The following is a 26,486-nucleotide window of genomic DNA, read 5'->3' as shown; positions in this document are numbered from 1 at the left end:
GCTAGTACAATTAGTGTAAATTTCGTGCGAAATTTCTATTTTTCAATAATACTTGTATAAAACAAAATCGAAGTGGCGTGCTTAATTTTGCAGAGGCTACAAACGCAAATACAACTAATGAACAAGAACGAGTCTTTTATGCTCATACTATTAAGAAAATTTATGGTTACATACATATCATTAAAAAGTTTGAAATTAATTGTGTACCATCGCGCGAACTTCTGACTACCTACGTACCATTCCGCCCACCTTCCGTTAAAACTTAACGATTTGTTTGTCTTAACAGATAGAACTCATATAAAAAAAATAACCATCTTATCCTTGCCTCTCTAACATCATCACGATCTAGTGCTTCTCTAACATCATCACGATCTAGCGCTTCTTCCTCTCTCTCTCTGCCGAGTTCCTCGCTCCCCTGCAAGGCTGCAACCCCGGCGCACTCGCAGGCCGAGGCAGCACCGCGTGCGAAGGGCCCCCGCGCGTGCTCCTGCGGCCGCTGGGCAGGGCGCGTGGCTGCCCCGCGGGCGCAGGCCGCCGCTGCGTGGCCGACGAATCAAACAAGTTTCATCCTCCAATGGCCCTCATGCGCCATTGCGCCTGGCACTAGAATCGTCACGTAGAATCGTCACGGTATTTTTTCCCCTCATGCGCCAACCACAAGATTGGTTACGGTTCTTTATTTCATTTGCCTCATCACAATGCGCCAGCATCACGGGCCTTTGTTTCTGGGTCTGTTTAGCCCACAAACCAACAGGAGGGTATAATGGTTTTTGCGCATTTCTGTTAGTCACCGTTAGGCCATCCAAAATAGTATACAGACAATCAGAAGTTCACATAGATAACTCCGAATTTTTTAGTAATATGTACGTAAAACTTTCTTAATAGTACGAGCGTAAAAGATTCAACAAGAACCGAGTGACAAAGTGGGACTTGGGGGTGGGGATGAAGGGACCAAGGCCCATCCCGCCCTTCCCGAACCGGTAAACCCTCTTCCTTCCAAAACCCTAGCCCACCTGCACCAGCCACCTCCCATGGCGCGCTCGAGCTCACTTTCCGAGGCCGAGGCGGGCATTTCCTGCTTCGCCTCCTCCCTCCCCGGCTTCCGTGGCGTCCTCAAGCACCGCTACTCCGACTTCATTGTCCACGAGGTCGCCCGCGACGGCACCCTCGTCCAGCTCACCTCGTTCGATCTCCCAACCGAGGTATCAGGCCCTCACTGCAAGTTTGAGTTCACAACTGGGCATCTCCGATCCCAATCTCGCTGCCAAATGTGAAATTGCAGTGCGTGGATGTGAAAGAGGAGGAGAAGGCGGCGCCCTCGGCTGACGCGGACCACTCGCAGGCCCTCGAGTCGTTCCGCGCGCTCTGCGGCGACGCGGACTGCGAGGCGCTGAGGGGGCTCCTCGAGAGGGCGGCGGCGGGGGGTGATAGTGATGTCTCGCCTGTCATTCTCTCGCCTGACGCCGACAAGGCTCACAGATCGGTTAGTTCACCTTTTACCGGTTACTGAATGTTTGCGCCAAGGGGTTGGGTGGAGACGCCAAGACGGTATGACAAATGTATTGTTTGGTTGTAGGAGGTGCATAACTTTTTTAAGAAGAACCTCAAGTTCCTTGTTACGGACACGGTGGAACACAGTGATGGTGTCCAGAGGTGCATCAGGGTGCGGTTGGGGTCAGGAGCTGGTGGTGGAAGGGGCGGCGGTGGTAGCGGGAGAGGAAGGAAGCGGAAGAACATGGGTGCTTCTGATTGGAGAGATGACCGGCCATTTGATAGTAGAGGGTCGAGTAATTGGTCAGATCATGTCGGAAAGTTCCTGAGGTGATAACATCCTGTTTCGTTTGTTTACTCTATTCACTAATATTAACTGTTGTTTGTATCGGAATGAGCTCATTTCACATGTATGGGATACCTGGCATGTTCTTTTTTTTTCAAACTTTGCAATGCATCTAATATTCTAATGTATTAACTGGAGTTACATTATGGGATTGCTCAGGTTTCACCTTTACAAAGAGAATAAGGACACTCAAGAAGCATTAGGAGTAATAGGAAAAATGTTAGGACTTCAGGTATATCACGGTTGCTAATCTATAGAATTTGTTTTATTTGTCCTGGATAGCTAGATTCACTTACATTTCTTGCTGCTGATAGATTAACTGCACTTTTTGCAGCCACGTTCATTTGGGTTTGCAGGGACAAAGGATAAGCGTGCTGTTACTTCACAGCAGGCATGTATTCCTCAAGTTTATAACAGCACAGAAATTTTTCTTTAGTCAATCCAGGAGTTTTTGTTTTTGTTTTTTTAATAAATTGGCTAAGATATGACATATAAGTGTGGAAAGGAAACACTTCAGTGATTTTAGTTGCGCAAGAGGCTGATAGATACTTTGGTCCGGAACTGCATGCTAATCTACTAATTCTTCCTATGTAATTCTCATTCCTGTCTTCCTATTACCTAAATGGATATTTTCTCCTTTTTTATTAGGTAACTGTTTTCAAGGTACAAGCCAATAGATTGGCTGCTCTTAATAATCGGCTATTTGGGATTAAAGTTGGAAACTTCTGGTACATGATCAGCATTATCATCTATTCTTTTGTACATATGACCATGTCAAGTCACAAAATTTGATACTTCTGCAACTAATCAATCATTTTAGTTATGTGAAGGAGGGACTTGTTCTTGGTCAACTCATGGGAAATCGATTTACAATTACTCTGAGGTACTGTTTCTTTTGTTTAATTGTTTATGGTAACAATTAAATTTTTTGGTGTAACAGAATGCCATTTTCCTGGTGAAGTACTCACTAATCGACATTAATGCTTATCCATGCGACATAAGAACTTAGAATAATGTTTATAACATTCTATTGTTATTATACTGCATGTTGTTCTGTGCACTTGTGGCATGTACTCTCTGCTATGATAGTTCAGTCTACATGCAACAGACCTGTTTTCTCTTTTAAGGAAACAGATCAAATGGAGAACTTATGCTTCACTGTATTTTTTTCAGGGGCGTCATTGCAGAATCCGAAGACGTAATAAAAGCTGCTGCTGATGGCTTAGGAAAGAATGGATTTATCAACTACTATGGTTTGCAGGTATATTGTTGTCATGCCCTCATGTTTAAAAATCTATTTTCCTTTTATTTCTGAAGCTCATCTAGTTTCTTTTTTCTTATTTCATCTGCTTAGCGTTTTGGAAGTGGTTCAGTTCCAACACACCTTGTTGGTGCTGCTTTGCTCAGAGGAGAGTGGAAGGCTGCTGTAAACTTGATTCTTGATCCAAGGGAAGGAGATATCCTACAATATTTTATATGCAACCAATTAGGAGTTGTATGTTGAGTTCTGCCAACTTTTGTTAAATCATAACTTAGTAATCAAACAGCGTGATGACATAAATGAGCTGCGCAAACATTACAAGGAACATGGTGACATTGACAAGGCACTGAGGAACTTCCCTCGACACCTTGTAGCTGAGAGAGCTATAGTAAGTTTATATACAATTTTTGCATACCCTGGTATTAATTGAAATAGTTTGGCTGTGTGAGCTTGTACTGATTCTTTTCTTATGTTCCATTGTTTGCATGCTTCCAGCTTCAGTGTCTGAAGAAATGCCCTGGTAACTATCTACAGGCACTTAAGGGTATCCCAAGAACATTGAGAATGATGTATGCTACATCCTTTACTCTAGTTTATTCCATGTTTCTTGATACTATCGAGCAAATTAAGGTACATCCTTTTAGAACATCATGAATGTGCTACCTAGCCAACCTGCATGAAAAAAAGGTTTGTTTTTCCTCATTATTATTGTGGCAATTGTCATTCATGAGCTCCAGTGCTTAAATTTTTTTCTTGGCATCTAATCACAACGGTAACTCTGTGTTCAGTTCTGTATTTGTATTATGCATTTCTTTGTTAATGCTGTCAACTCTCAAGCCATTGCATCAAATCTTGCACATTTAGTAATGTTTGTCTCACATCATTTGGCACTGCACACTTTATATGATATAAGTTGATGCTTTGTTACCATGTCATATTCTGTTATCTTAATAATCTCCGATTATGATGTACATTAAGTCAGTAGTTGGTATTCTGCCAAGTTCTGTGATATCCATGTTTCTTTCATAATATTCTTAATTTTTCTTTTGAATATTCTATGTAGGTATGTACATAGTTACCAAAGTTACCTGTGGAATCATGCTGCCAGCATGAGAGTGGAGAAGTATGGTTAGTCTACTTCATCCTTGTTGCTATTAAAAATCAAATCATTATGTAATTTTAAACCAGTGTAGATTATTGCTTGAGATGGTTATCTTATGCCTTTTTATGGCTACAACATTTCCTAACTATTTTCATTCTTTTTCATATTCTAACTAGTAATGGTACAGGCATTTCACAGGTTGTAGAAGGTGACTTGGTTTATAACAAAGAAAGCCCTCCTGAAGAATCTACTTCTGTAGATATCGCAGAAACTGATGATGGGCATACAAATTCATCTGAGATTGATCTATGTTCTGAAGCGCAACCAGAGGAAACCATCCAGTCTGTTAAGGTTTGCTACAGATGTGGGGCATACACGTAACACTTACAAACACACACACAAATAATAATCATTTCTAAGTAACCTGACGGTCCAACTTTGTCTCTTTTCTAGATAGTTGATTCTGGAGATTTGTTAAAGGGGATGTACACATTTGATGATGTTGTCCTTCCTTTGCCTGGGTAATCACCAATTCCCTTGTACTTGTACTTCCAATTTTTCTTTATGCTTATTGTATTAGTATGCAGTTCACAAGCAATATTTCCTGGGAATGCAGTTGCTGAGATATACCATGAAATGGCCAAAAAGGTAAACACTATTCTATAGTGTGTTTTTAGTAGCTTCAGTATTTTATTTAGATGTTCCTTCCTTTCTACTGGAAATTGTGCAGTGTTTAATTTTTTGTATGAGTATTTCATGCTTTTTACAAAGCTAAATACTAATGTTTGGACTAGGTTAGCTGTCAAATAAGCAGTTGACTCCCCCCCTTTATTTCTGTATAGAGTCCTTGCTACGTTAATTTGCTGATTATCATGTCAAACCAGTGTCAATTTCACTTATTTTCATAATTAACACATGTAACAAAATTGGTCAAAATGTGGAACTTACTGCACTAGCAATTTAACTTGTTGGTTTGAATTGACAGTAAGCTGATACTGGTCTCCACTCAAATCAACTCAGTACTTTTTTGTGAGCATTAGATGCTCACATAATAGTTTTTTTGTAGGAAGTATATATGATTGAGATGACAAGTTTTCAGTGAAGTTTATGACAACAAATGGAAATATATTGAATTTTGCTTCTTCTTTTTTTGTCTCAGGATGGTATTAGCTTGACGGAGAATGCTCGCGGTGTCAAGTGAGTTTATTAGTCTGGTGTGCTTGTTTTGATATGCAACATTGTATCCTAATTGCTATTCCTTTTTAATGCAACCGCCATTTGTTAGGGAGTTCTCGATTACAAGCATGAAAGGAGGTTACCGTCGACTGTTCCAGCGCCCTATTGATTTTCAGTGGTATGTATGGAATGTGTTCACCATCTTTTTTACCGTGCTCAATAGACATCATTACTTTTTTTGTTCTTCATGGGTTTGCTTGGTTTTAATTTGTTTCTTTTGCAAGGAATTTTGCTTGGTCATACTGAAATTCTTTAACCTGACTGCAGGGAGCTCATGACTTACACAGATGAGAGTTCGTCTTTAGCAGAAACTGATTTGGATGTTCTGTCCAGAACCAAGCCTAAAGAAGCAAATGAGCTTGTAACTAGCGATCAGGCACAGGATAAGTTGGAGGAGACTTCAGATACCTCCATGCCAACTAATGGGAGCGGCTCACTAGAAAATAAGCCTACTGGCAGCTCAGATACAGCACCAACAAAATTGGCTATAAAATTAGCATTTACTTTACCAGCATCATGTTATGCTACAATGGCTATCAGGGAGCTTCTGAAGACTTCTACTTCAGTATGTTTCTACTTTCTATATTTCAATATTTACATGTAATTGTTTGTTGCTTATAAAATTAAAATTTGTTTCGTAACCTCCACTGCCTGCAGGTTGCATATCAGAAAACACTCAGCTGCTAAATTTTGTTACGCACATGGCTAGGTATATTAAGCCATATTAAGCCGTGAAGCGGCATAGCTAGGTATATTATTTGGAAGACCTCTCTTCATATAGTTCTTGATTAGTCAGGCTGGTTGTGCTCCAAACTCATGCAATAATCACAGTGGTTAGAAGACTTGGGAGGATTGGTGAATCTGCAAACCAGATGCCATGCTGTCCTCTGGAGAAACAAGCGATATGCCTATTTAAAAGCGATATGACTTGGAGGTGAATACCGTGTTGGGATGCTTGTACTATTATGTGGCATGGCACAACTAAACTTCTATTCGACGTATTTCAAACCAATATAATTTTGATGAATGGATGAGCTTGGTCAAAGCTCAGGTGATGTATATTCTGCGGAATAAGACTTGCTATGTTTCGTCCCACGGTCCACCACAATCACATATAAACGCCACTGGTACTGAGAATCTGTTCGGTTCCTTCTCGAGCAGAAAATCTTCAACTCTGACTCCTGAGTGGTCCATGAGCGTTCTGTACAGTAACATCCTCCCATATGGTGTTGGTAGCCCATGGAAACTGTACAACAAACTGATTCGATACAAGAGCAGGATCTACTCACTCCAACCCAACTTCAAACGGATACGGGCTACGCCCCTGTATCTCATTTGCTTCTGGATTTCCGATACTGCCCAGATTGATGTAGACCGTCCGGCCCGATCAGTCTCCACGAGTCTCTCTAGCAGTACAACACTGGTGACCAGTGCGTGCGCAAAGAGCAATGGATCGCTGAAAAACAACAAGGCATCCATGGCAGTAAACAGCTTGTAGGTGCATGATCTCATTTTATTGTGAAACGGTTTACCAGGTGCAAAGCGGCCATCTCTACAAAGGCATACATAATGGAAATCCGAAAATACACTCAGTATACAGGGGTGGGGGGAAAGCCTAGAATCCTGTGCACGCCCACGACCAGACGGGCGTGCATAATCTAAAGGATAATTCAATGGTCACTCCAATCTCTGCCCAGAACGATGATGAACCATACCATACCCTAAGTCAGGTGTTGGATCTTGCGCTTCAGCCACAGGGCCCGCACATCGCCACCAAGAGAGACGAATATCTCCCGATTGCCCGGCAGCAGGAAGACGTCGGGTGCGACTGACTTCTCCACCTGCGATAGCTCCACCATGCCGTTTAGGATCTGGACACATTTCGATATACTGTAGCTGTCTTCATGCTTCGTTAGCTGCCAGTCATTGTTTGAATTCTTGTAGTTTGCAGAGTCGTCCATCACCCGGTCATTGCTATTCCTCTTATTGGAACAATGCCATGACCGGGGCAGTGCCTGCCACTGCGACACAGCCTGTGGGAACACATGTCCGTCTCTGCTTGAGGCTCTGAGATGAGGTGGGGTTTGGTGGAAAGAAGACTCCTTTGAGATAGGTGATTGGAGACGGGGTGAACGCTCCACCACAAACTCATGTTCACCCTCACTGTGATCCAAGTCGGCACCAGTGTATAGATAGCGCTTACTATCTTCAGCCATTATGCCTTCTGCAGTAGGGAAATAATCATTTGCTAGTAAAAAATAATAGCATTACCAAGACATATTAGGGGCACATACTGATAAATGATTATTTGAATAATTAGAATAGTCTGAAAGTACTCTGTATGTACCATTTTTCCCAAAAGGATTCTGGCAATCGTCACAGCGGCAAAACAAGGAGCAACCAGTCCCGTCCTGTTCATAACAATGAGATTGGTAATCATGCCGCACCTAATGATTAAGGAAAGCATTTGAGCTAAAGATGAAACCTGATAGCAATCACAGTATTTCTTTAGGCAACTTGATTTCTTGCAGTTGCAACCTCGCTTTGGTGGAGTTGAAGAAGATGAATGGTGAGCATCTTCCTATAGGTGTCAGAATAAAGAGTTATAACTCAACCAAACAGAAATTTAAACAGTGACATCATCTAAGTGAGTTAGGATAACAACCATTGCTTCAGCATTTGCCTCAGATCTCCTATTAATTTTCAGTGACATACGCTTCTGTCTTGAAAGCAGCACCTTGCGCGTAGTCTGAACTGTTTCTGCGTATGCATCTTTGTTGAAACATGGTTGGCATCCACACTTTTCAGAACAATAACCACCTCCAGCAAAACATGGGCAATAACTGCAAATGCAAATGATGATAATATCTGATTGAGATTCACAAAGCATTCTTACACTCCTATTATATTTATCACAGTGATACAGCAAGTCATGATGACAAGGTGCAAAGGGCTATTAAGGAGAAGAAGGAGTGTTTCAAGCGTCTCCATCTTGACAAGAGTGCAGCCAATATCGAGGGCTATAAATTAGCGAAGAGGGTTGCAAAGCGAGCTGTGAGTGTAGCAAAAGGTAAGGCGTATGATGACCTGTATCAGCGGCTAGGCACGAAAGAAGGGGAAAAGGACATTTATAGGATGGCTAGGATCCGCGAGCGGAAGACAAGGGACATCAACCAAATCAAATGCATTAAGGATGGGACAGATCGACTGCTAGTGAAGGATGATGAGATCATGGATAGATGGAGAGAGTACTTCGACAAGTTGTTTAATGGGGAGAGTGAGAGCCCTACCCTTGAGTTAGATGACTCTTTTGACGATACCAACAGACGTTTTGTGAGGAGAATTCAGGAGGTAGAGATCGGGGAGGCTTTGAAGAGGATGAAGAGAGGTAAAGCGTTGGGTCCTGATGGTATTCCCATTGAGGTGTGGAGATGCCTAGGAGATAGAGCAATAGTTTGGTTAACTAAGCTTTTTAATCTCATTTTTCGGTCAAACAAGATGCCGGAAGAATGGAGGAGAAGTATATTAGTACCTATCTTCAAAAACAAGGGCGATGTTCAAAGTTGTACTAACTACCGTGGGATTAAGCTGATGAGCCATACGATGAAGCTTTGGGAGAGGGTCATCGAGCATCGCCTAAGAAGAGGGACAAGTGTGACCCAAAACCAATTTGGGTTCATGCCTGGAAGGTCAACCATGGAGGCGATTTTCTTAATACGACAATTGATGGAGAGATATAGGGAGCAGAAGAAGGACTTGCACATGGTCTTCATTGACCTTGAGAAGGCATATGACAAAGTACCGAGAAATGTCATGTGGTGGGCTTTGGAGAAGCACAAAGTCCCAACCAAGTACATTACCCTCATTAAGGATATGTACAAAGATGCGACGACGTTTGTCCGGACATGTGATGGCAACACCACTGACTTTCCTATTAACATAGGCCTACACCAGGGGTCAGCATTGAGCCCTTATTTATTTGCTTTAGTGATGGATGAGATCACAAGGGATATACAAGGTGAGATCCCTTGGTGTATGCTCTTTGCTGATGATGTGGTGCTAGTTGACGAGAGTAGGGCAGGGGTTAATAGGAAATTAGAGCTGTGGAGACGCACGTTAGAGTCGAAAGGGTTCAGACTTAGTAGGACCAAGACCGAGTACATGATGTGCGATTTCAGCGCGACTAGGCATGAGGGGGGAGACGTTAGTCTAGATGGGCAAGTGGTGGTCCAGAAGGATACGTTTCGGTATTTAGGATCGGTGTTACAAAAGGATGGCGACATTGATGAAGATGTTAGGCATAGAATTTCAGCTGGCTGGTTGAAATGGCGGCAAGCTTCTGGCATCCTTTGTGACAAGAGGGTGCCACAAAAGCTAAAAGGCAAATTCTATAGGACAGCAATTCGTCCGGCGATATTATACGGTGCTGAATGTTGGCCTACAAAAAGACGACATGTGCAGCAACTGAGTGTAGCAGAGATGCGGATGTTGCGGTGGTTTTGCGGGCACACAAGGAGGGATAGAGTCCGGAACGAAGTTATTCGGGATAGGGTCGGGGTGGCACCAATTGAGGAGAAACTTACTCAGCATCGGCTGAGATGGTTTGGACATGTCCAACGAAGGCCTCCTGAGGCGCCGGTGCGTAATGGGATCCTTGAGCTAGTCGATAATGTAAAGAGGGGTAGAGGTAGACCTAAACTGACGTGGGATGAGTCGGTTAAGAGAGACCTTAAGGATTGGAACATCTCTAAAGAGATAGCTTTGGATAGGAGCGCTTGGAGACTAGCTATCAATGTGCCTGAACCTTGAACTTATTTCTTTCGGGTTTCATCTCTAGCCTACCCCAACTTGCTTGGGAAAAAAGGCTATGTTGTTGTTGTTGTTGTTGTATACAGCAAGTCATGGTGAACACATGTCATGGGGACACTCAGGAGCCCGTCTAGGCAACAGTCAGCAGATGGAAATAACAATAGTAAATAATGGCTAACATTGCAAGAAAATAAATGAATACATGTTGCATGGCAACCAATCAGGAAATTGAGCTGCAGAATTTTAGTGCTGATCAACCTGTCAGTTCTTTAGATATTGACTCCTAATTATTACCATAGCTCTATATAACCAGCAGGATTCCACTTCACATCTGCTGCATTCCACATGGCTGGGCCTATAAGTAGCCCGAACTGGCCAGAAGAAGACAAACCCTAAATCATCTCCCTGTGGCTCACCCCAAACAAGCTGCCGCCCCTCAAGCAACAGAAATGTATGGGATATTGAGATAGGATACGACACATAGGCATGAGCTTGCCAAATACTGGCAACCATCCAATGATCCAAGTGAGTGGCAAATTTTGGAAAGCTTGATTTGGGCATCAACCAAACACCTAATTTTCCATCATTTTAGCATAGCAGCATTTCAATCTACATAGTTTGTTGCAATAGAGCAGTAGAACAAGAAGATACTGACTGCGCCTTAAGAGGACAATAATGACTTCCACTAGCATTTGTAAGTTGATCCCATAGGTATATGTACCGCTGTGTTCGCTTGGCTTGTCAGCCAACCAGCCAGCAGTACTGTTCTCTCATACTAAATCAGCACTAGCCACTAGCTACCAGCTAGTCAGCAGTACTGTTCTCTCACAACAAATCAGCATCAGCCATCAGCCACAGCCAAGCGAACACAGCGGTAGTGCTATCTTGAGCTCCATGGTTCAAAGTAGTACAAGGTTATCAAACACTAATGTGCAACAGCGCAAACAGATGCTAAAAATGTTTTTTCAGCATGGGATTTTGTATTTGACTTTGAGAACACTGCTAAACTCACATTTCGCAAATACCTGAAATTTGCATTGCCTACACAAGCAAGATGAAACCTGTTCAAAGAACTGGACCAGAGAACTAGACAAGAAGCTGTAAAAATTTTCCAACTTAAACTAATGATTATAAGATACTAAACTAGCATCATCCCGCAATAATCCGCTTTCTCTGTCACCAAAATGGATGCAGATCGCATAGTACCCAGCATTTCGTTCCCCGCTCTCCCCTAAATTAAACGGCTAAGAATTTGAACCACGATAGGAAAAATCGACTCCACCCTCAGTCTGACCAACAACATCGAAACAAAACCGAGGAAACAGTGGGTTTCTTACAGCTTCAAGCATCTGGACTTCTTACAGGCGCAATGCTTGCACCCATTCCCATCCGCCGTTTCCTCCACCTTCTGCCTGCTCGAACACAAAACCCCTCAAATCAGAGAACAGGAAATCCCCACGACATGCCCAAATCGAGAAACCAAAGCTCCCCAGGTCCGGGGCCACCGAACCCTCACCGCTTGGGGTCCGGAGTGACTGCAACTGCGAGCTGGTTCATGCTGCTCGGCTCCACCTCGGTCGCCGCCGTGGCATGCGTTGGCAAGTCCCTGGGCTCCAGAGCCGCCGGGGGTGGCGCCGCCGGCGACGGCGACGGCGGCTTCACGGAGATCGGGGTGGCCTCCATGGGAGCACGAGAGGAGAGGGGGCGGGGAAGGGGTGCGCTCACACACGGGTCCGTCTGGGAAGGAGGCGGCTCCCCTCTTTTAGACTGTGAAGTGGGCCCAGTCGCCGGCCCACCCTTGTGGGGTTTGTTTCTTGGGTTTTGGTGTTTCTCGGAAAGGTTTTTGGGGTTTTGTTTGCCTTTTTCTTGCTGGGTTTGGGCGTTTGGCTTCGGAATCTGGATGGTTTTGGTTTGTTAGTTTATTATCATTTCATTTACGTTTCTGCCTTTTCTCTGGTTGGGTTCAGTTTGTTAGAGATTAATTTTGGAGTTTTCAAGCATGGATCCTTTGCGATTTCATCTTTTCAATGGACGGTTTAGTTAAGTGAAGATATCATTTTGGAGTTTTTTTTCTACTACTTGCACACAATAAAAATAATTATCAAAATACTAAACTGAATTTATCAAATTACTGTACAATGTTAAGTAATAACTCGCCGATAACTGAATTACTGAAAAATTGTTCAGTAATTCTACTTATTTTAGTTATTGGTGTAGAAGAAACTGCTACATCTAAAAATATATGTGTATATATATTACTATATGTGCTACTTTTAAAATATGTGAGGTGCATTCTGCTATCATGACTTGAAGAGAGTGTTCACATTTTATTTAGGATAGGATATATAATCATCAGTGTTTTAAAATCTCCGGCTAAGCCTCTTAGCTGTTAGACTCAGCAATAGCTAAAGAGCAGCTATACCTGGCTATAGTTCCCGCGAAGCAATTTAGCGGATTTGCAAATATAGGTTAAAAAAAGTCAGAAATATGACACCATTACTTCACTAATTCTTCTCAGCACCAAGTCATCAGCTCTCGCTTCTCAGTTCTCAAGTGCTGGTTCTTCCTTGCCTCGCGTTGCAGCCTCAAACGAAGCAGCCGCTGGTGGATTGCACCGTCGCAGTTTCCACCACTTTGGTGGGTCGTAGCAGCACTGCAGCAGCTGTCGCTTAGGTCTTAGGGGAAAGAAGGAAATAGAGAGGGTGCTAGTCTTCCTTGTCTCCGGGGCGGGCGCAGCCGCGCAGCCGCCACCGCGCTGGCCGCGCAGTCACCGCCGCCGCCGTCGCTTTTCAGGGGAGTGGAAAGGCTGAGACAGACTTAGGAGTGGAGAATTAGAATTTGCCTGTCTATTATACATGGGCTGAAACGATGAAATCTAGTCTGAAATTGGTGGGCCGTGCGCGTCAGATGAGAGGAGGAGCTCGCGCAGCCACGCTTCAATTTGGCCTACCAAGTTTGTTCGCTCACGCTAAATGAAGACTCGTTTAGCGGCTATCTCCAGCTAACCACCGCTATTAGCGGCAGCAAAGTTATAGCGCTTATCTCATTGAGCATAGCATGCTCAATACAAGGAGGAAGAAATTTGGAATCCAACCGAACAAATTAAATTTGCCATGCAATCAGTGGGTTTTTCCATTTGGCAGCGGCCATATACTACATGTAATTTGTATGAAAAGAAAAGAAGTTGCTGCAGTGATTTTCGAAAAGTATACAAACTGCTGAGGCATGCAAAATGCAACTTCTATTGCAACTTCTAAAACATCAATTTCTATGAAGAGGATCAAAACTTTTGTAAATCGGCTCATTTTTAATCTAGATTCCATAATACACAACTTTCTGTGTTCTGATATTTTCCGAATAGTGCACTCCAAAGATAAAAACTCTAGATCGATTTGAGTGCATTTGTTCATGAGAGAAGTGTTTCTTGAAGTTAGTGAGAAAGTAACGGACCATGTAATAGCTTTATCTGTTTATTTAGTGCATTTAGTGGCATGGCATGTTAGCTTCCTTTTCAGATGAAAAATGGAGTCATAAAGCACGAAGCGTAGTAATCTCAAGCGCACCAGGCGACATCTGAAATGAGAATATCAACAGAGGTAATCCCAAAAGGTACAGGTTTACATCCAACAAAACGCTACAATGAAAGCTTAGATTCTTAGTGGTTGTCAAGAGTATTCACAGCCTATATCTACATTTCTAAGACTAACGATTGCCACCCGTGATTTCATAGGTTTAATCAGCTCATCTTTTTTTGAGAACCCATCTGTTTCATCATATTCTGCAGGCCATTTAGGCCACCCAGCTGATTCAGCATATTTGGAGGAAGCGCATTGACTAACGGCTTTAATGAGTCACGTTTGTTCCTGATGAGGTTGTGGATCGGCAATTTGCTCCACATTTTGGCAATTCGCTTGTGCTCCTCCAGCATGTCCACCACTTCCTTCACGAGTCTGCCAGATCCACGAGCGATGCGGTTGATCCGCGACTCGTTCATCAACTTTGGGTTCGTGTTGTCAAGTTCTACAGGTAGACAGCCAGAGTCTAATAAGTTCCAAAATACATGCCCAGCCTGGTTACTGAAGAGAGTCTTGCGTTAGCTCACCTTTTTCAGTCATGGAGTCCATGATCGTCATGTACCGCTTAATCTTTGCTTGACCTTCCTTTTCCTTTCCTTTTTCAATAAACTGGGCACTAAGACCAGGTATCATAGAAAAGAGCTGCAAGACAAAATTAGATTATTAGGAACGGTTAAAATGTTAAATAAACTAAAATCTTAAATGTACTTAGTATAATTCTTGCTTATGACATGTTATAGCTAAGCTGTAGACAGCTCAAATCTTCCTCTTGCTAACAGAGAATTTCCTCTGAAGCTAATCAAAATAACACAACCAAAAAATTTATTCAAGTTCAAATCAATAAAAGGATAGCTAACCTGCCCAAGAGGACCCATATTCTGGAAATTCTGGAACATCTGATACAGAAGTCTGAGAGTGAAAGCTGCAGTCAGATTCGGCACGAGTTCATCAGCTGGCATAACATTTTGGATCTTGTCCATCAAGCCAGACAAGTCTCCCATGCCTGATAAGTACATTGAAGTTAGACAAACTAGAAAGAAGAATTAAATATTGCATGGTATATTCAATGTATTCTGCTGACCTAACAGGCGACTAACAAATGGTTTCACATCAAAGACTTCAAAATCTGGAATATGCTCTCCAGTTCCAATAAATATGACTGGGCTTCTTGTAGCTGCAACCCTGGAGGAAAAAAGAGACATGGATGTGAAAAAAAGACCATCAGAATCTTCACCTATTTACTCGTTAAAGCCGTTAGTCACTACCCTCCCTCCAATATAAAGGAAACAGCACAAGGTGGATTATGCAAGACAATAAAGAATAATACTCACGCGCTAAGTGCACCCCCGCCTTTTGCATGCCCATCCATTTTTGTAACAATAACAGCACCAACGGAAGCACTCTGTTTAAATGCTTGTGCCTGATCAAATGCAGCCTGACCAATACTACCATCCATCACAAATATCACTAGGTCTGGTTTCTGCATACGGGACAAAAAGGGGTTCAATTCTCATTAGTGGTACGAAAGGCCACAACGAAAATAACGGAGATTATGGAAGTGGGAATACCGTAGCCTCTGAAACTTGGCGCATTTCTTCAAAGAGAGCAGCTTCCTGCTTGTGGCGTCCACTTGTATCTACAATAATGAGATCACACTTTTCTTTCCTGAATCTATCCACACCCTCAACAGCAATTTTCACAGGATCTGATTCGTTGTAGCTGCAAGAACAGGGCAGCTCATCTTTGTAAATTTTGGACGCAGATTTTTAATAAAAAAAAATTGGAAACATTAAGTACCTTCCATAGAACGGTATCTTGGCTTTTGATGCATTCTGTTTCAACTGATCAAAAGCACCAGCTCGGAACGTATCGGCACAAACAAGTGCTGGACTAAACCCTTTACGCCGATAATAATCCGCATATTTTGTACAAGTAGTGGTTTTTCCAGAACCTACAGTGATGAAAAGTTGATCAATTTTTTTTTGTAAAAATGAAACGTGTTGCATGATAAGAAAGAACATGGAAGAATGACAAGCAAAAATAGTGACGTTTCAGACATGTAAGCAATAGCCAACATATAAGCTTGACTATCTACTCTCGTATCCAAACTTCACACATAAGAAAGTAATTCGTGACAAGAGATACAAGAGTCAAGAGGTAGAACGGATCAGCAAGCGATTAGCCAGGTGGATGATATACTAACCCTGCAAGCCGACGAACATGACCACGCTGGGCTTCCCTTTGCTGGGGGTGAAGGCCGGCTTCCCTGGATCCAGCATTCTGCATAGCTCACCGACGACGGCCTGAAGAGAGAAAAAAAATCACCAGAGAAATGAGCCTCCGTACCCGCTCTGTTATTAGTAATTAGCCCCCGGATTAGGGCTCGCGAGGGGTCGTTCTCGATTGGGTATATATGTAACGTACCTTCTGTATGATGCGGCGCTTGTCGGTGCCCGCGGCGAGCGCGTCGAGGTTGACGATGCTCTTGATGTTGGCCTTGACGTCGTGCACCGTCTCGAAGCGGACGTCGGCCTGCAGGAGCGCGCGCGAGATCTCGTTGAGGCACTCCGCGAGCACCTTCTCGTCCACGACGGTCGCGCCCTTCATCCGCGCCAGCGCGCGGGCGATGCTCCCGCCCAGCTGCGCGAGCACCATCTCGGCCGGCGAACTCGGCGGCGGCGACGACGATCGGTCGGTCGGTCGGCGGGTTGATCAGCGGAGCGGCGCCGCCGGCGTGGTTGCTCGCCGTCGACGGAGCGGTGGTGCGATCGGGGGCGTGATGGGATAGGCGCTGATTTGTGCTACGGAGCGACGCGGATTTTGCGGTTGCGACTTGAATTGAAGAGAACAAGGAGGCCGTCCGTGCGGGTGGATGTATACGGAGGTCGATGGGCTAGTGGGCTGCTCCTGCGGTGGCCAGGAAATACGGCGGTTTTTTTTTATTTTTTTATTTTTGTTTTTTACAAAAATATATTTTCGATTTGGAAATTTACAGGAATATATCCCGGCCGCCCAGCTGCCGGGCGGCCGGGGCCTGGCCGCTCGGCAGGGGCTTATCCGCAAAAAAAAGACGACAAAAAATTATAGACAGGTCCCTGGGGCCGGTCGCCCGGCAGCGGGGCGGCCAGCCCCCCTGGCCGCCCGGCAGCTGGGCGGCCGGCTCTCCCACCCTTTATATAAGGGTTGGCTGGTCCCCCACCCCTCATTTGTATCACTAAAATTCCAAAAACTAAGAAAAAAAGAGAGAGGGAGGGAGAGAGGCGAAGCCTTGCCGGATTTTCGAGCCGGCGACTGCAGGTAACCAAAATTCTTCTACGCTTTACAAATAGCATGATTGTGTGTCCAGATATGTCGAGCAATTATTTTTGTTATAATTATTTTTGTTGAAACAGTAGATTAGTAATCAATTTAATATCATGATTGTGTGTCCAGATATGTCGAGCAATCTTCGTTTTCAAGTTCATTATGGCGACGGATATATTTCTCATGATGCGTATGGAGTAGATCTATCAGCTTTTGAACGAAGAGAGTGCGGAATAGATAAACCCTTAGAGAGGAGTTTTGGTTCCATACGTAAATGGCTTCACGAGATATTCAATATGAATTCAAAGACTCATTTCCTAACCGTTCAGACTGTGACAAATTGGGGAATTGAAGGGGATTTCTGGGAGTTGATGTTTATAGCAAACACCGAAGAATGACGGACTTACATGCAAACAGCTCTTAACCGCGGGTGGCCTCTTGCAATGCTAATTCAGATTCTCCAGAAGGCAGCCCATTTCGGTGAAGGATCAACAAATACATCATCTCATATGAACCAAGCAGTGCAACAAGAAAATTAAGATCAGAATATGCATGTCACAGAACCTGAGCCGCAAGGTATAGCTGATCAGGTAGGAGAAAAAGAAGATCAGAACGTGCATGTCATTCAACCTGAGCCGCAAGGTTTAGCTGATGAGGGGGAGCGGATACCTGTAATAGTGGAAGCTGTACAGAATGAAGACCAAGAGACTCGAATGATGTAAGAATGTGGGGACTCATCAGACGATGAGGACTACCCGTTGCTAGGTGAATGGCGAGGCAAGGGTTTTGGAAATCCAGTGATACAGGATATTAGGAGTAATGAGTACGAATACAGAGAGAATGAGGTTGTGCAGGGGCCAAAATATCCTAGCATTGAAGCTGTGAAAGATGCTGTGAAGCTTTGTGCTATATCGTTGAGAAAGGAATTCAGAGTTGTGAAGTCTAGCAGCAAAGAATATGAGGTGAAGTGTGTCAATGACGATTGTACATGTCGAGTACATGCCTACAAGGCAAGTACAAGACACACTGGGAGTGTTCAATTGTTACACCACATACATGTAGATTAACTGCTGTTGCTCAAACTCACCGTAACATCACATCCACTTTCGTTGCCAAGAAGATGTATGGGGTGATTCTGGACAAAATTGATTATGAGACAAAATTGATAATTAGGGACATCGACGACCGTTTTCAAAATACAAAATCAGCTATGCAAAGACTTGACAGACAAAACAAAAGGTGTTTGAGATGAGATTTGACACATATGAGGCATCATATGATAACATGTCTCAAATGCTGTCAGCAATTGTGCAGAGAAATCCTGGAAGCGCGACTGATACCTACATTGTACCGAGTTTAAATAGGGGACCTGGGTTTCTGCTTCATGCTTTCTTTTGCCTTGGTGCATATGTGAGGACATTTATGTATTGTCTTCTTGTTCTATGTATTGACGGCACATTCTTGACGGAAGATATAAGGGGACAATACTGACAGCGATTGGAGTTAATTACAACAAGCAGGTGGTTCCCATCGCCTTTGTTTTTGTTGAGAATGAGAACACAGAAAGCTGGTACTGGTTCCTTCAATGTGTTTAGATTCACGTTGTTGCTGGAAGGCATGATGTTTGCCTCATCAGTGACAGACATGTTGGTCTTCTAACATTTTTTAATTTTTTTAATATTATCTTCCAATTTTTAAGACTTTCTAATATTTCTCTAACAATTTTCTAGTATTTTCTAATACTAAATCTAACACTAAATGTACTATATCAACGCTAATCACTCCAAGTAACTGCATCTAAATGTACCACTAATCACTCCTAACAATAATTGAACTGATTGCTAATCTACTGTTTCAAAAAAATAATTACAACATAATCTATTTATAAAATGTAGAAAATTTTAGTTACATAAAGTCGCCTGCTTGAAAATCCGACAGGGCTTCGCCGCTTTGCCTTTCCCTCCCTCCATGTATTTTCTTTTTTTTCTGGATTTTTAGTAAGGCAAACGAGGGGGGTGAGGGGGTAGCCAACACTTTATATAGGGGTGGGGGCCGGCCGCCCCGCTGCCGGGCGGCCTGGGGGGCCGGTCCAGGCCGCCCGGCTGCCGGGCGACCGGTCCCCAGGGACCTGTCTGTAATTTTTTGTCGTCTTTTTTTTACGGATAAGCCCCTGCCGCCCCGCTGCCGGGCGGCCGGGGTATATTTCTGTAAATTTCCAAATCGAAAATATATTTTTGTAAAAAACAAAAATAAAAAATAAAAAACAGCAGGAAATACGTACGACTCGGTTTCCGTCTGGCCCAGTTTCCGTGCGCTGCCGGGCGGCCAGGTCCTTGCCGCCCCGCTGCCGGGCGGCCGGGGTATATTTCTGTAAATTTCCAAATCAAAAATATATTTTTGTAAAAAACAAAAATAAAAAATAAAAAAATAAAAAACAGCGGGAAATAAGTAGGGTCATTTTGATCCATGCCACTACAATTTCTTGAAGTTGGATTTCATGTTGAAATCCATGCCATTGAGTGGCATGATTTTGAACGTGACACCCAATTTCACGGAGTTGTGGTGGCACGAATCGAATTTTGATCCATGCCACTGCAATTTCTTGAAGTTGGATTTCATATTGAAATCCATGCCATTGAGTGGCATGATTTTGAACGTGACACCCAATTTCACGGAGTTGTGGTGGCATGAATCGAATTTTCACAAATAAGTACGACTCGGTTTCCGCCTGGCCCTGTTTCCGTGCGGGTCTCTGCAGCCGAGTGCCCGAGTCCGTGCGTGCTCGTCAGCGAATCGAACAGGACGCGAGTTGCCGCGACGCGAGTTGCCGCGACGCGAATCCAATTCCACGCGAGCGACCGGGCGGTTGATTTCCGACCGCGGCGGCAGCAACTCGCGCTATGGCCTGTACAGATCCCACCGAGTCAGGTTTTGTTTTCGTTCTTTTTTTTTGTATGTCTCCACGTGACAGCGCTGCTTGCTGTGTCGCAGCGAGCTCGTGTACGTGGTGACCCCGGCATTCTACGGGTGGGTGCCGGCGGCTCCCCGGCCGACAGTATGCTTTTTTTTTATTGAAAACTTTTAATCGTAACTATTTTGATTGTAACATTTTGTCACAATTTTTTGTCCAAACATTTATGCATATCTTAGGAGCCTAAATTTATTATTGTACAACTTATATATATATAATATTTTTGTGGGTCAGTTGGATCCATGCCACTCCAATTTCTTAAAATTGGATCTCATGTTGAAAATCATGCCATTGAGTGGCATGATTTTCAACATGACACCCAATTTCACGGAGTTGTGGTGGCATGAATCGAATTTTCCCTATTTTTGTCACACATTTTATGCACATAATGTTTTGCTTTTTATGCACAATTTGACAACATAAGTTTTGTTGTTATCTAGATATACTGTATACAAGTATATAACTTTGTTGTATATTCTAAATAACTTTTGTTTACATACATTTCGTATGTAGTGTATCTTTATATAAGTTTATGTTATATTTTTGTTATAGTGTTGTCGGTGCCCTGACCCGGCGGTCCGGACCCAACTAGTAATGCTGCTGCGTGTTTTTCGGCCGCGGGGCCGTACGTCCAGCAAGGGGGTGTGCGAGGGCACTGTATTATCCTGCACCGTAGGTGCCTGTAGTAGGGGGTACAGGCGAGGCGAGAGAGGGAGGGAAGCTCCCAAGTCTCTGCTAGAGAAAGAGTTGATTGAGGCGTGTGCCAATATCGGAGGCTCCGTGGTGCTGAGTGTTGCGTATTATCGAATAGATCTGACCACCACCTCCTTAAAGGAAGCCCGGCTCCTCCTTTTATAGACACAATGAGGGACGGTGTACATGCGCAGGGGATCGTGGAAGTCGTTGTCTTTCCCCCGAATCGCGGGGGTGCAGTGGTCGAGCACTATGGGAAGTACACTGTGGGGCATGACGTCGGGCGTGGCAGTTATCCTGGGCGTCGTCCTCGGCCTTGCGGAGATCGCACCGGCGTCCTGACAGCCCCAGCAGGCGGCATGGTCGTTGTTGTAGGGTGTACCGTCTTCCAGATGTGGCGTGGTGGCGTTCCTTGGGCCCTGCAGGCCAAGGTCTTGCATATATATGTGCGCCAGCGGTAGTGGGGCACGTGGCGGTTCTGGGTCCCCCCCTGGGTGGAGTGCTAGCGCGTGCGCTAAGGGGGGTCCGGGAGTCATGTGGAGGTCCCGGACCCCTTGAGGGGGGAGGTTCGGGCCTCCGGCTGCTAGTGTTGAGCATCCTTCCTTGGGGGGCACGTGGCGATGCCGGATACCTTCCCGAGCAGGGGACGGGTCAGGGGTCGTAGGTGTGTTGAGGGGGAGTCCGGACAGCAGGAGTTGGCAGAATAGTGACGGGAGCTGTGTCGAACACGTCTCGTACCGCGTCGCAGATTCCCACAGTGTTGCCACAGCGTCCGGGATGGCGGTGCAGTGACCGGAGTTGGCGGACGGGACTCCGGTCACAGCCACTGTGGGGAATGACAGCCTGACGCCGTCTGTCCTGGGCGTTGTGGAGGAGTGGTTGGCATTTAATGCCTCCGTACGACGGGAGGGTGAGCGGAAGGGCCGTTTGTCCTTTTCGTCGAGGGGTGACCTCGAGCGAGACGGAGATGATTCATCCCACTCGAGGGTAGGTTCGCTACCCTCGAGCGAGACGAAGACGATTCGCCTCCCCGAGGGTAGGCTCGCTACCCTCGAGCGATATGTGTTGTTCATGTTATACTTGCCTTTCTCAAACTATTCCTGCTGCTCAAATGGCTCAGAAGATGGTGGCTGTTCTGGGTACTGGTACTGGGGCTCCTCAGATGAATCAACATCTACTCACGAACACATGGCCAAAGACAATACACAACATAAACATACATGCAGATAATAGCATATACTAAGAAATAGTACAACAATACATGAAAATAGCAAACAAAACTATGCTAGAACTATTCTACGCGTTACAACGATCGCGTGGACATAAAGAACACCTAAAACGAAGCTAGAACGCGAAAACTAGGCCTAAAACAAGATCTAGGTACTAAACTGTAAGAAAAACAAAGCTGCTGGGGGTTCTGGGCAAAAACCGAGGACCTAAAAGTAATAACTGAAAAGATCCAGGGGCTAACATGTGAAAAAGCTAGGGGTGGACAGCGGGTTCAATTTCCGGAGAGCTCAGGGTTTAAAACGTAAAAGCAGGGGCTTAACTGGAATTACTTTTGAACACTGATGGACTGCGGGTTGATTCTAAAGAAATGGAGGGGCTCTTTAGCAAATGTGACAGGCCGAACCGGTATCTAGCGATGAGGATCGTTGAATCTAGATCTAGTGGCTCAGAGTGAAGGGGTACGGGCTTCTAATCTTATGCGTCTACTCGGGATCGGACGGCGGGGAACCATCCTGCGCGTGGGGGCGGCGGCGCTCGCCCGCCGGCGACTCTATCCGCGGTGGCGCGGCGCGAGGCTTGCCGGAGTTCGTCGAATTCGACGCTCCGGGGGTCAAATCGACTAGCGCTCGGGTCGAGGAGGTTCTTTAGGCCATGAGTAAACCACCTAGGACCTGAGCGGGGCTAGGGAAGGCTCGGGGCGGCGAATCCAACCGCGGCGGCGATTCTGAGTGGCGAGACTCACCGGCGCAGGGCGTTCTGGTCTCGGGGATGGCCTACGTGCCGTGCTAGCTGATGCAAAAGGGATAGGAGGACGTGGCGCGGCTCACCGAGGGTTTGTTCCGGCGGAGATGCAGCGCAGGTGGTCGGCGGCGTGGACCGGCGGCGGCGCTGGGCGGAGCGCGGTGACGGGGTCGACGCGGGGTGCTTCCGGGCTCCTGGATCCCACGAACGGACTCAGAGCGACCCTGAGGAAGTGCGGCGGGGTCAGGAAGGGCTGAAACTCGCCGGCAGTGACAATTGTTTCGGGGTTGGATTCACCAGCGGCGATGTCTTCGGGGCGAAATCCGGCGCGTGCAGGGCCCTAGGTCGAGGAAGGAGGCCCCGAGGAGTCTTCTGGCGCCAAGGCAGAGCGGCTGCGGGGTCTGGCCGGGGCTTCGGTGGAGTGGGGCGGTGTGATCCCGTGTGGCTTCTAGAAGGCGGGCGGCACTGGGCGGCTGGTTGATGGGCCTGCGGAGGTCGGACGGTCCACGGGCAGAGTTTCGCGTGGCGCGGACGACCAGTAGCCAGCGACAGAGGAGCTCGGCGCGAGGAGGAAGAAAGGAAAGTGAAGGGGAGGCCGCTGACGAGCGGGCCCAGGTGGTCAGTGGCGTGGAAAACGCGCTGCGCGAGCGGGTGTTGGCTGCTGGGCTGTGTGAAGGAGAAGGAGGCGGCTGGGCCGCGGGGAGGAAAGGTGGGCCGTGGGCCGGTTTGAGTGCTGGGTTTCCTTTCCTTTTCTATTCTCTTTCCTTTTCTAATTCAAACCAAACTCAAACTATTTGAATTCAAATGAAGTTTGAATTTAAACCCCTATGAAATCAAGCAAAATAAAACATGCACCGGCATGAATGCAACAACAAGTTTAAACCCAGAAAAATTTTAATTACTTGCGAGAGAAAATTAATTTAAATGCAAGTCTAAGCATATAAAACCTTAGAAAATTAAATAAAGCCAATTAAATTTATTATTAAATAGGAAATTTAAATTAGGGTGTTACAAATCCTACCCCCCTTACAGGAATCTCGTCCCGAGATTCTGGGCTGGCTAGCAAAGAGATCCGGATATGTCTTCATCAACTCCTCTTCCTTCTTCTGGCAAGTCCTTCGGAAAGACATCCGGAATTTCAGACATCACGCGAATACCATCCGTGGGTCTAGCCTCCATCTGATGAAGAAAACCAAAAGGCTCTGTAGCACTGACTGTCACCTCTTGGCCATCAGATGTTGACAAGTGAACTGACCGCTGAGCACAATCAATACGGATTCCCCATCTGGTAAGGGTCTCCATGCCCAAAATCACATCTATCCCCGATGAATCAATGACGATCAAACCAATGCGGAATTCTAACCCCCTTATGACAATACTAACTCTGGCGCATATAGAGCATGTGTGTATCTGGCCCCCAGGTGAGGTAACTACCATAGCTGTCCTCATACAAGAAACTGGTATACGATGCTGCTCGGCAAATGACTTGGAAATGAAAGAATGAGTAGCACCGGTATCGAAAAGCACTGTAGCTAGATGAGAGTTGACCATGAACGTACTAATAACCACGTTTGGAGCCTCGGCAGCTAACTCGGACGTCACATGGTTCACCTTCCCCTGTCGTGGTGCCCTGTGTTGGGCTGGGCGCCCCTGCTGTCCTGCCTGCCGTGGAGTCGGTGAAAGGCGCTTCTGTGGATAACTTTTGTCATAATGACCTTTTTGCACGCATTTGTAGCACATGCGGTGGTGGTGAATGGCGCTACTTGGTTGACCTCCCTGTGAACTTAACATCACATCTTGCATTATTTCTGCTGCTTGCTTTTTGGACTCCTTGCGACCACGTGGCTGAATCACATTCATAGTGATAGTCAACCCATCAACATAATCATAGAGTGCTTGGTTCTTGACCTGTGTATCTCTAGAGCACTCAGGATCCTTTCTCTTCTGGATGGTCTATAGCTCATCGACCGATGGGGAGTCAAGGAAAAGGGAATCCTCTGCTAGCTGCTCTTGATGGGACATCTTTCTCTTTGTACTGGAGAACAACCTCTGGTTCCTCCTAGTTGTGGCTTCATCTTCAGTCGCACAAACTTGATGACAAGGGACGCCGTAGTATTGGCAACACGGGCAAGCCTTCCCACCATTCTTCGGGTGGCATGTTGTTTGCGAAGACTGATCTGGTACTGTCATCGGCTGCTCCATGGAAACTGTTGCGTGAACAGCATCACTCATTGCACTATCTCCAAGGTCTTTTTGTTCTGCCGACATCTGAGCTGGGATAAAAGGAAGCATAGATTGGTAAGGTCAAAGAAGAGAGAAAACCTCACTATGTAAGGTTCTATCTTATTTGGACAACACTACACATGCATCACTGCTGCTAACTCTAGATAGGTGTTACATAACTCCAAAAAAGCATAACTCTTCTGCCTCGTCTGAGAGATTCTCAAATTCTCCAGTACTATCTCTAGGCCGGGGTGTCACATCCCTACCCCCTTACAGAAACCGACGTCCTCGTCGGTGAATCCTGGAATATCACATCTTCTTCGCACTATCCTTCTTCTCAGCAAGACAGGAGAAACCCAAGGCATGATAAGATTGAGAGGATAGAGTGGACGGTTTTACCCCCAACGATCTAACTCATTTTATTAATTAATTAACTTTAACTTAAGACTGATTTTTATTTGAACAAGTTCAACGGCTAAACTATGCAAACAACCAAAAATCCAAATCAAGCATGTTGCATAAAGACAAGCATACAAATTTATACTTTAGCCGAGTTTAACACACAACTCGACTAACACAACGTGTCGCAGAACGTTCTATCGTGCTATTATAAAGGGGTCATTTAGCTTACACTTATGATGGTCGGTCGACTTACTTCAGGCCAAAATCTACGGAAACTAATTCTATAGAGAAAAAATCAAGGTAAGACGAGTAAAAATCTTAAAATTCAAGGAGTGTAATAGCAAAATAGTTTCAGCAGACAAGGCTTAGAGAGAAGAAGACCTAAAACTCGTCCAGTTCTATCTAGGCTTTCGTCCTACAGTCGATAGAGCTCTGATACCACTCTGTAACACCCGGTTTATAAAAGGACATAAACCGAGCAATCATATACGTGCCAGGATCAAGGCACACGTATATACAACAGAATAAACAATATATCACAGCACATATCATGTAAAAAGATATAATAAAGTGAATACGAATGATATTTATTACATTAATGACAAAATATCTGATACAGCGGAAGCTAAAAATATATACGAGAAACTCTCGGAAGCAGGGCGCCACAGGGACGTCGACTGGGAGACGAACGCCTAGAAGTCCTCGTACTCCTGGTAGCTCCGGGTGAACTCCCTCACGTCAGCAGAAATTGAGCAGCAGTAGAGTATTCCCAAGAGGAAAAAGAGTAGAGTAGGCAAGAGTGAGTACACAACTTGTACTCAACAAGTATAACACAAACTATGAGGCTCTAAGTTGGCTGACATTACTGCATTAGCTTTTAATCTTGGCAAAATTTTATTAAAGCTAATTACTACAAGTTGATGAATTACCATAACCTAGTTATATAGTAATTAATCAGAATTAAATATGATACTACTGAGAACCAAACCAAACCAACCACCCGGGGAAACCCTACTAACCAAAGGAAGATAACCCCACTAATCAAAAGGAGGATCTGGGCCGCTCATGACCGTGAGCACGGCTAGTATACCAGTTTTACACTC

The 26,486-nt window shown here is 45.0% G+C and overlaps 3 protein-coding genes across 3 annotated transcripts; 1 reads left to right on the top strand and 2 right to left on the bottom strand.

The window, feature by feature from the left end:
* Nucleotides 1-946: 946 nt before the first annotated feature.
* LOC120664980 (multisubstrate pseudouridine synthase 7-like) lies at nt 947-6,507 on the top strand. Its single transcript, XM_039944386.1, has 19 exons — nt 947-1,202; nt 1,283-1,483; nt 1,577-1,821; nt 1,997-2,069; nt 2,172-2,228; nt 2,486-2,565; nt 2,658-2,720; nt 3,011-3,098; nt 3,192-3,294; nt 3,383-3,486; nt 3,594-3,667; nt 4,162-4,226; nt 4,388-4,551; nt 4,654-4,721; nt 4,788-4,848; nt 5,360-5,397; nt 5,486-5,554; nt 5,704-6,001; nt 6,094-6,507. Exons 1-19 carry the CDS (start codon nt 1,032-1,034, stop codon nt 6,121-6,123), a joined length of 2,052 nt encoding a protein of 683 aa, XP_039800320.1. The 5' UTR covers nt 947-1,031; the 3' UTR covers nt 6,124-6,507.
* A 407-nt stretch (nt 6,508-6,914) lies between these two features.
* LOC120664981 (protein tesmin/TSO1-like CXC 7) lies at nt 6,915-11,997 on the bottom strand. The gene is made up of 6 exons (XM_039944387.1): nt 11,762-11,997; nt 11,583-11,657; nt 8,102-8,279; nt 7,922-8,017; nt 7,784-7,847; nt 6,915-7,660 (listed from the first exon to the last, which is right to left on the bottom strand). Exons 1-6 carry the CDS (start codon nt 11,926-11,928, stop codon nt 7,158-7,160), a joined length of 1,083 nt encoding a protein of 360 aa, XP_039800321.1. The 5' UTR covers nt 11,929-11,997; the 3' UTR covers nt 6,915-7,157.
* Nucleotides 11,998-13,790: 1,793 nt separating this feature from the next.
* On the bottom strand, nt 13,791-16,660 carry LOC120664979 (signal recognition particle 54 kDa protein 2-like). Its single transcript, XM_039944385.1, has 9 exons — nt 16,245-16,660; nt 16,024-16,123; nt 15,618-15,771; nt 15,389-15,539; nt 15,152-15,300; nt 14,902-15,002; nt 14,678-14,823; nt 14,348-14,462; nt 13,791-14,265 (listed from the first exon to the last, which is right to left on the bottom strand). The coding sequence occupies exons 1-9, from the start codon at nt 16,473-16,475 to the stop codon at nt 13,982-13,984; spliced, it is 1,431 nt and encodes a 476-aa protein (XP_039800319.1). The 5' UTR covers nt 16,476-16,660; the 3' UTR covers nt 13,791-13,981.
* Between the last annotated feature and the right edge of the window lie 9,826 nt (nt 16,661-26,486).

Source organism: Panicum virgatum, chromosome 3N, assembly GCF_016808335.1.
Source record: "Panicum virgatum strain AP13 chromosome 3N, P.virgatum_v5, whole genome shotgun sequence".
NCBI lineage: Eukaryota > Viridiplantae > Streptophyta > Magnoliopsida > Poales > Poaceae > Panicum > Panicum virgatum.
The sequence above is the reverse complement of the archived record's forward strand: the minus strand, read 5'-3'. Positions and strand labels throughout refer to the sequence as shown.

Coding starts and splice junctions, on each gene's coding strand:
- LOC120664980 (XM_039944386.1), top strand. CDS start 1,032: ATGGCGCGCTCGAGCTCACTTTCCGAGGCCGAGGCGGGCATTTCCTGC. Junction 3,668..4,161: donor CCAAGAACATTGAGAATGAT/GTATGCTACATC, acceptor TATTCTATGTAG/GTATGTACATAGTTACCAAA. Junction 6,002..6,093: donor TTCTGAAGACTTCTACTTCA/GTATGTTTCTAC, acceptor CACTGCCTGCAG/GTTGCATATCAGAAAACACT.
- LOC120664979 (XM_039944385.1), bottom strand. CDS start 16,475: ATGGTGCTCGCGCAGCTGGGCGGGAGCATCGCCCGCGCGCTGGCGCGG. Junction 15,772..16,023: donor CATGTTCGTCGGCTTGCAGG/GTTAGTATATCA, acceptor TCATCACTGTAG/GTTCTGGAAAAACCACTACT. Junction 14,266..14,347: donor GGACTCCATGACTGAAAAAG/GTGAGCTAACGC, acceptor GTCTACCTGTAG/AACTTGACAACACGAACCCA.
- LOC120664981 (XM_039944387.1), bottom strand. CDS start 11,928: ATGGAGGCCACCCCGATCTCCGTGAAGCCGCCGTCGCCGTCGCCGGCG. Junction 11,658..11,761: donor GTCACTCCGGACCCCAAGCG/GTGAGGGTTCGG, acceptor GTGTTCGAGCAG/GCAGAAGGTGGAGGAAACGG. Junction 8,018..8,101: donor AGGCAAATGCTGAAGCAATG/GTTGTTATCCTA, acceptor TGACACCTATAG/GAAGATGCTCACCATTCATC.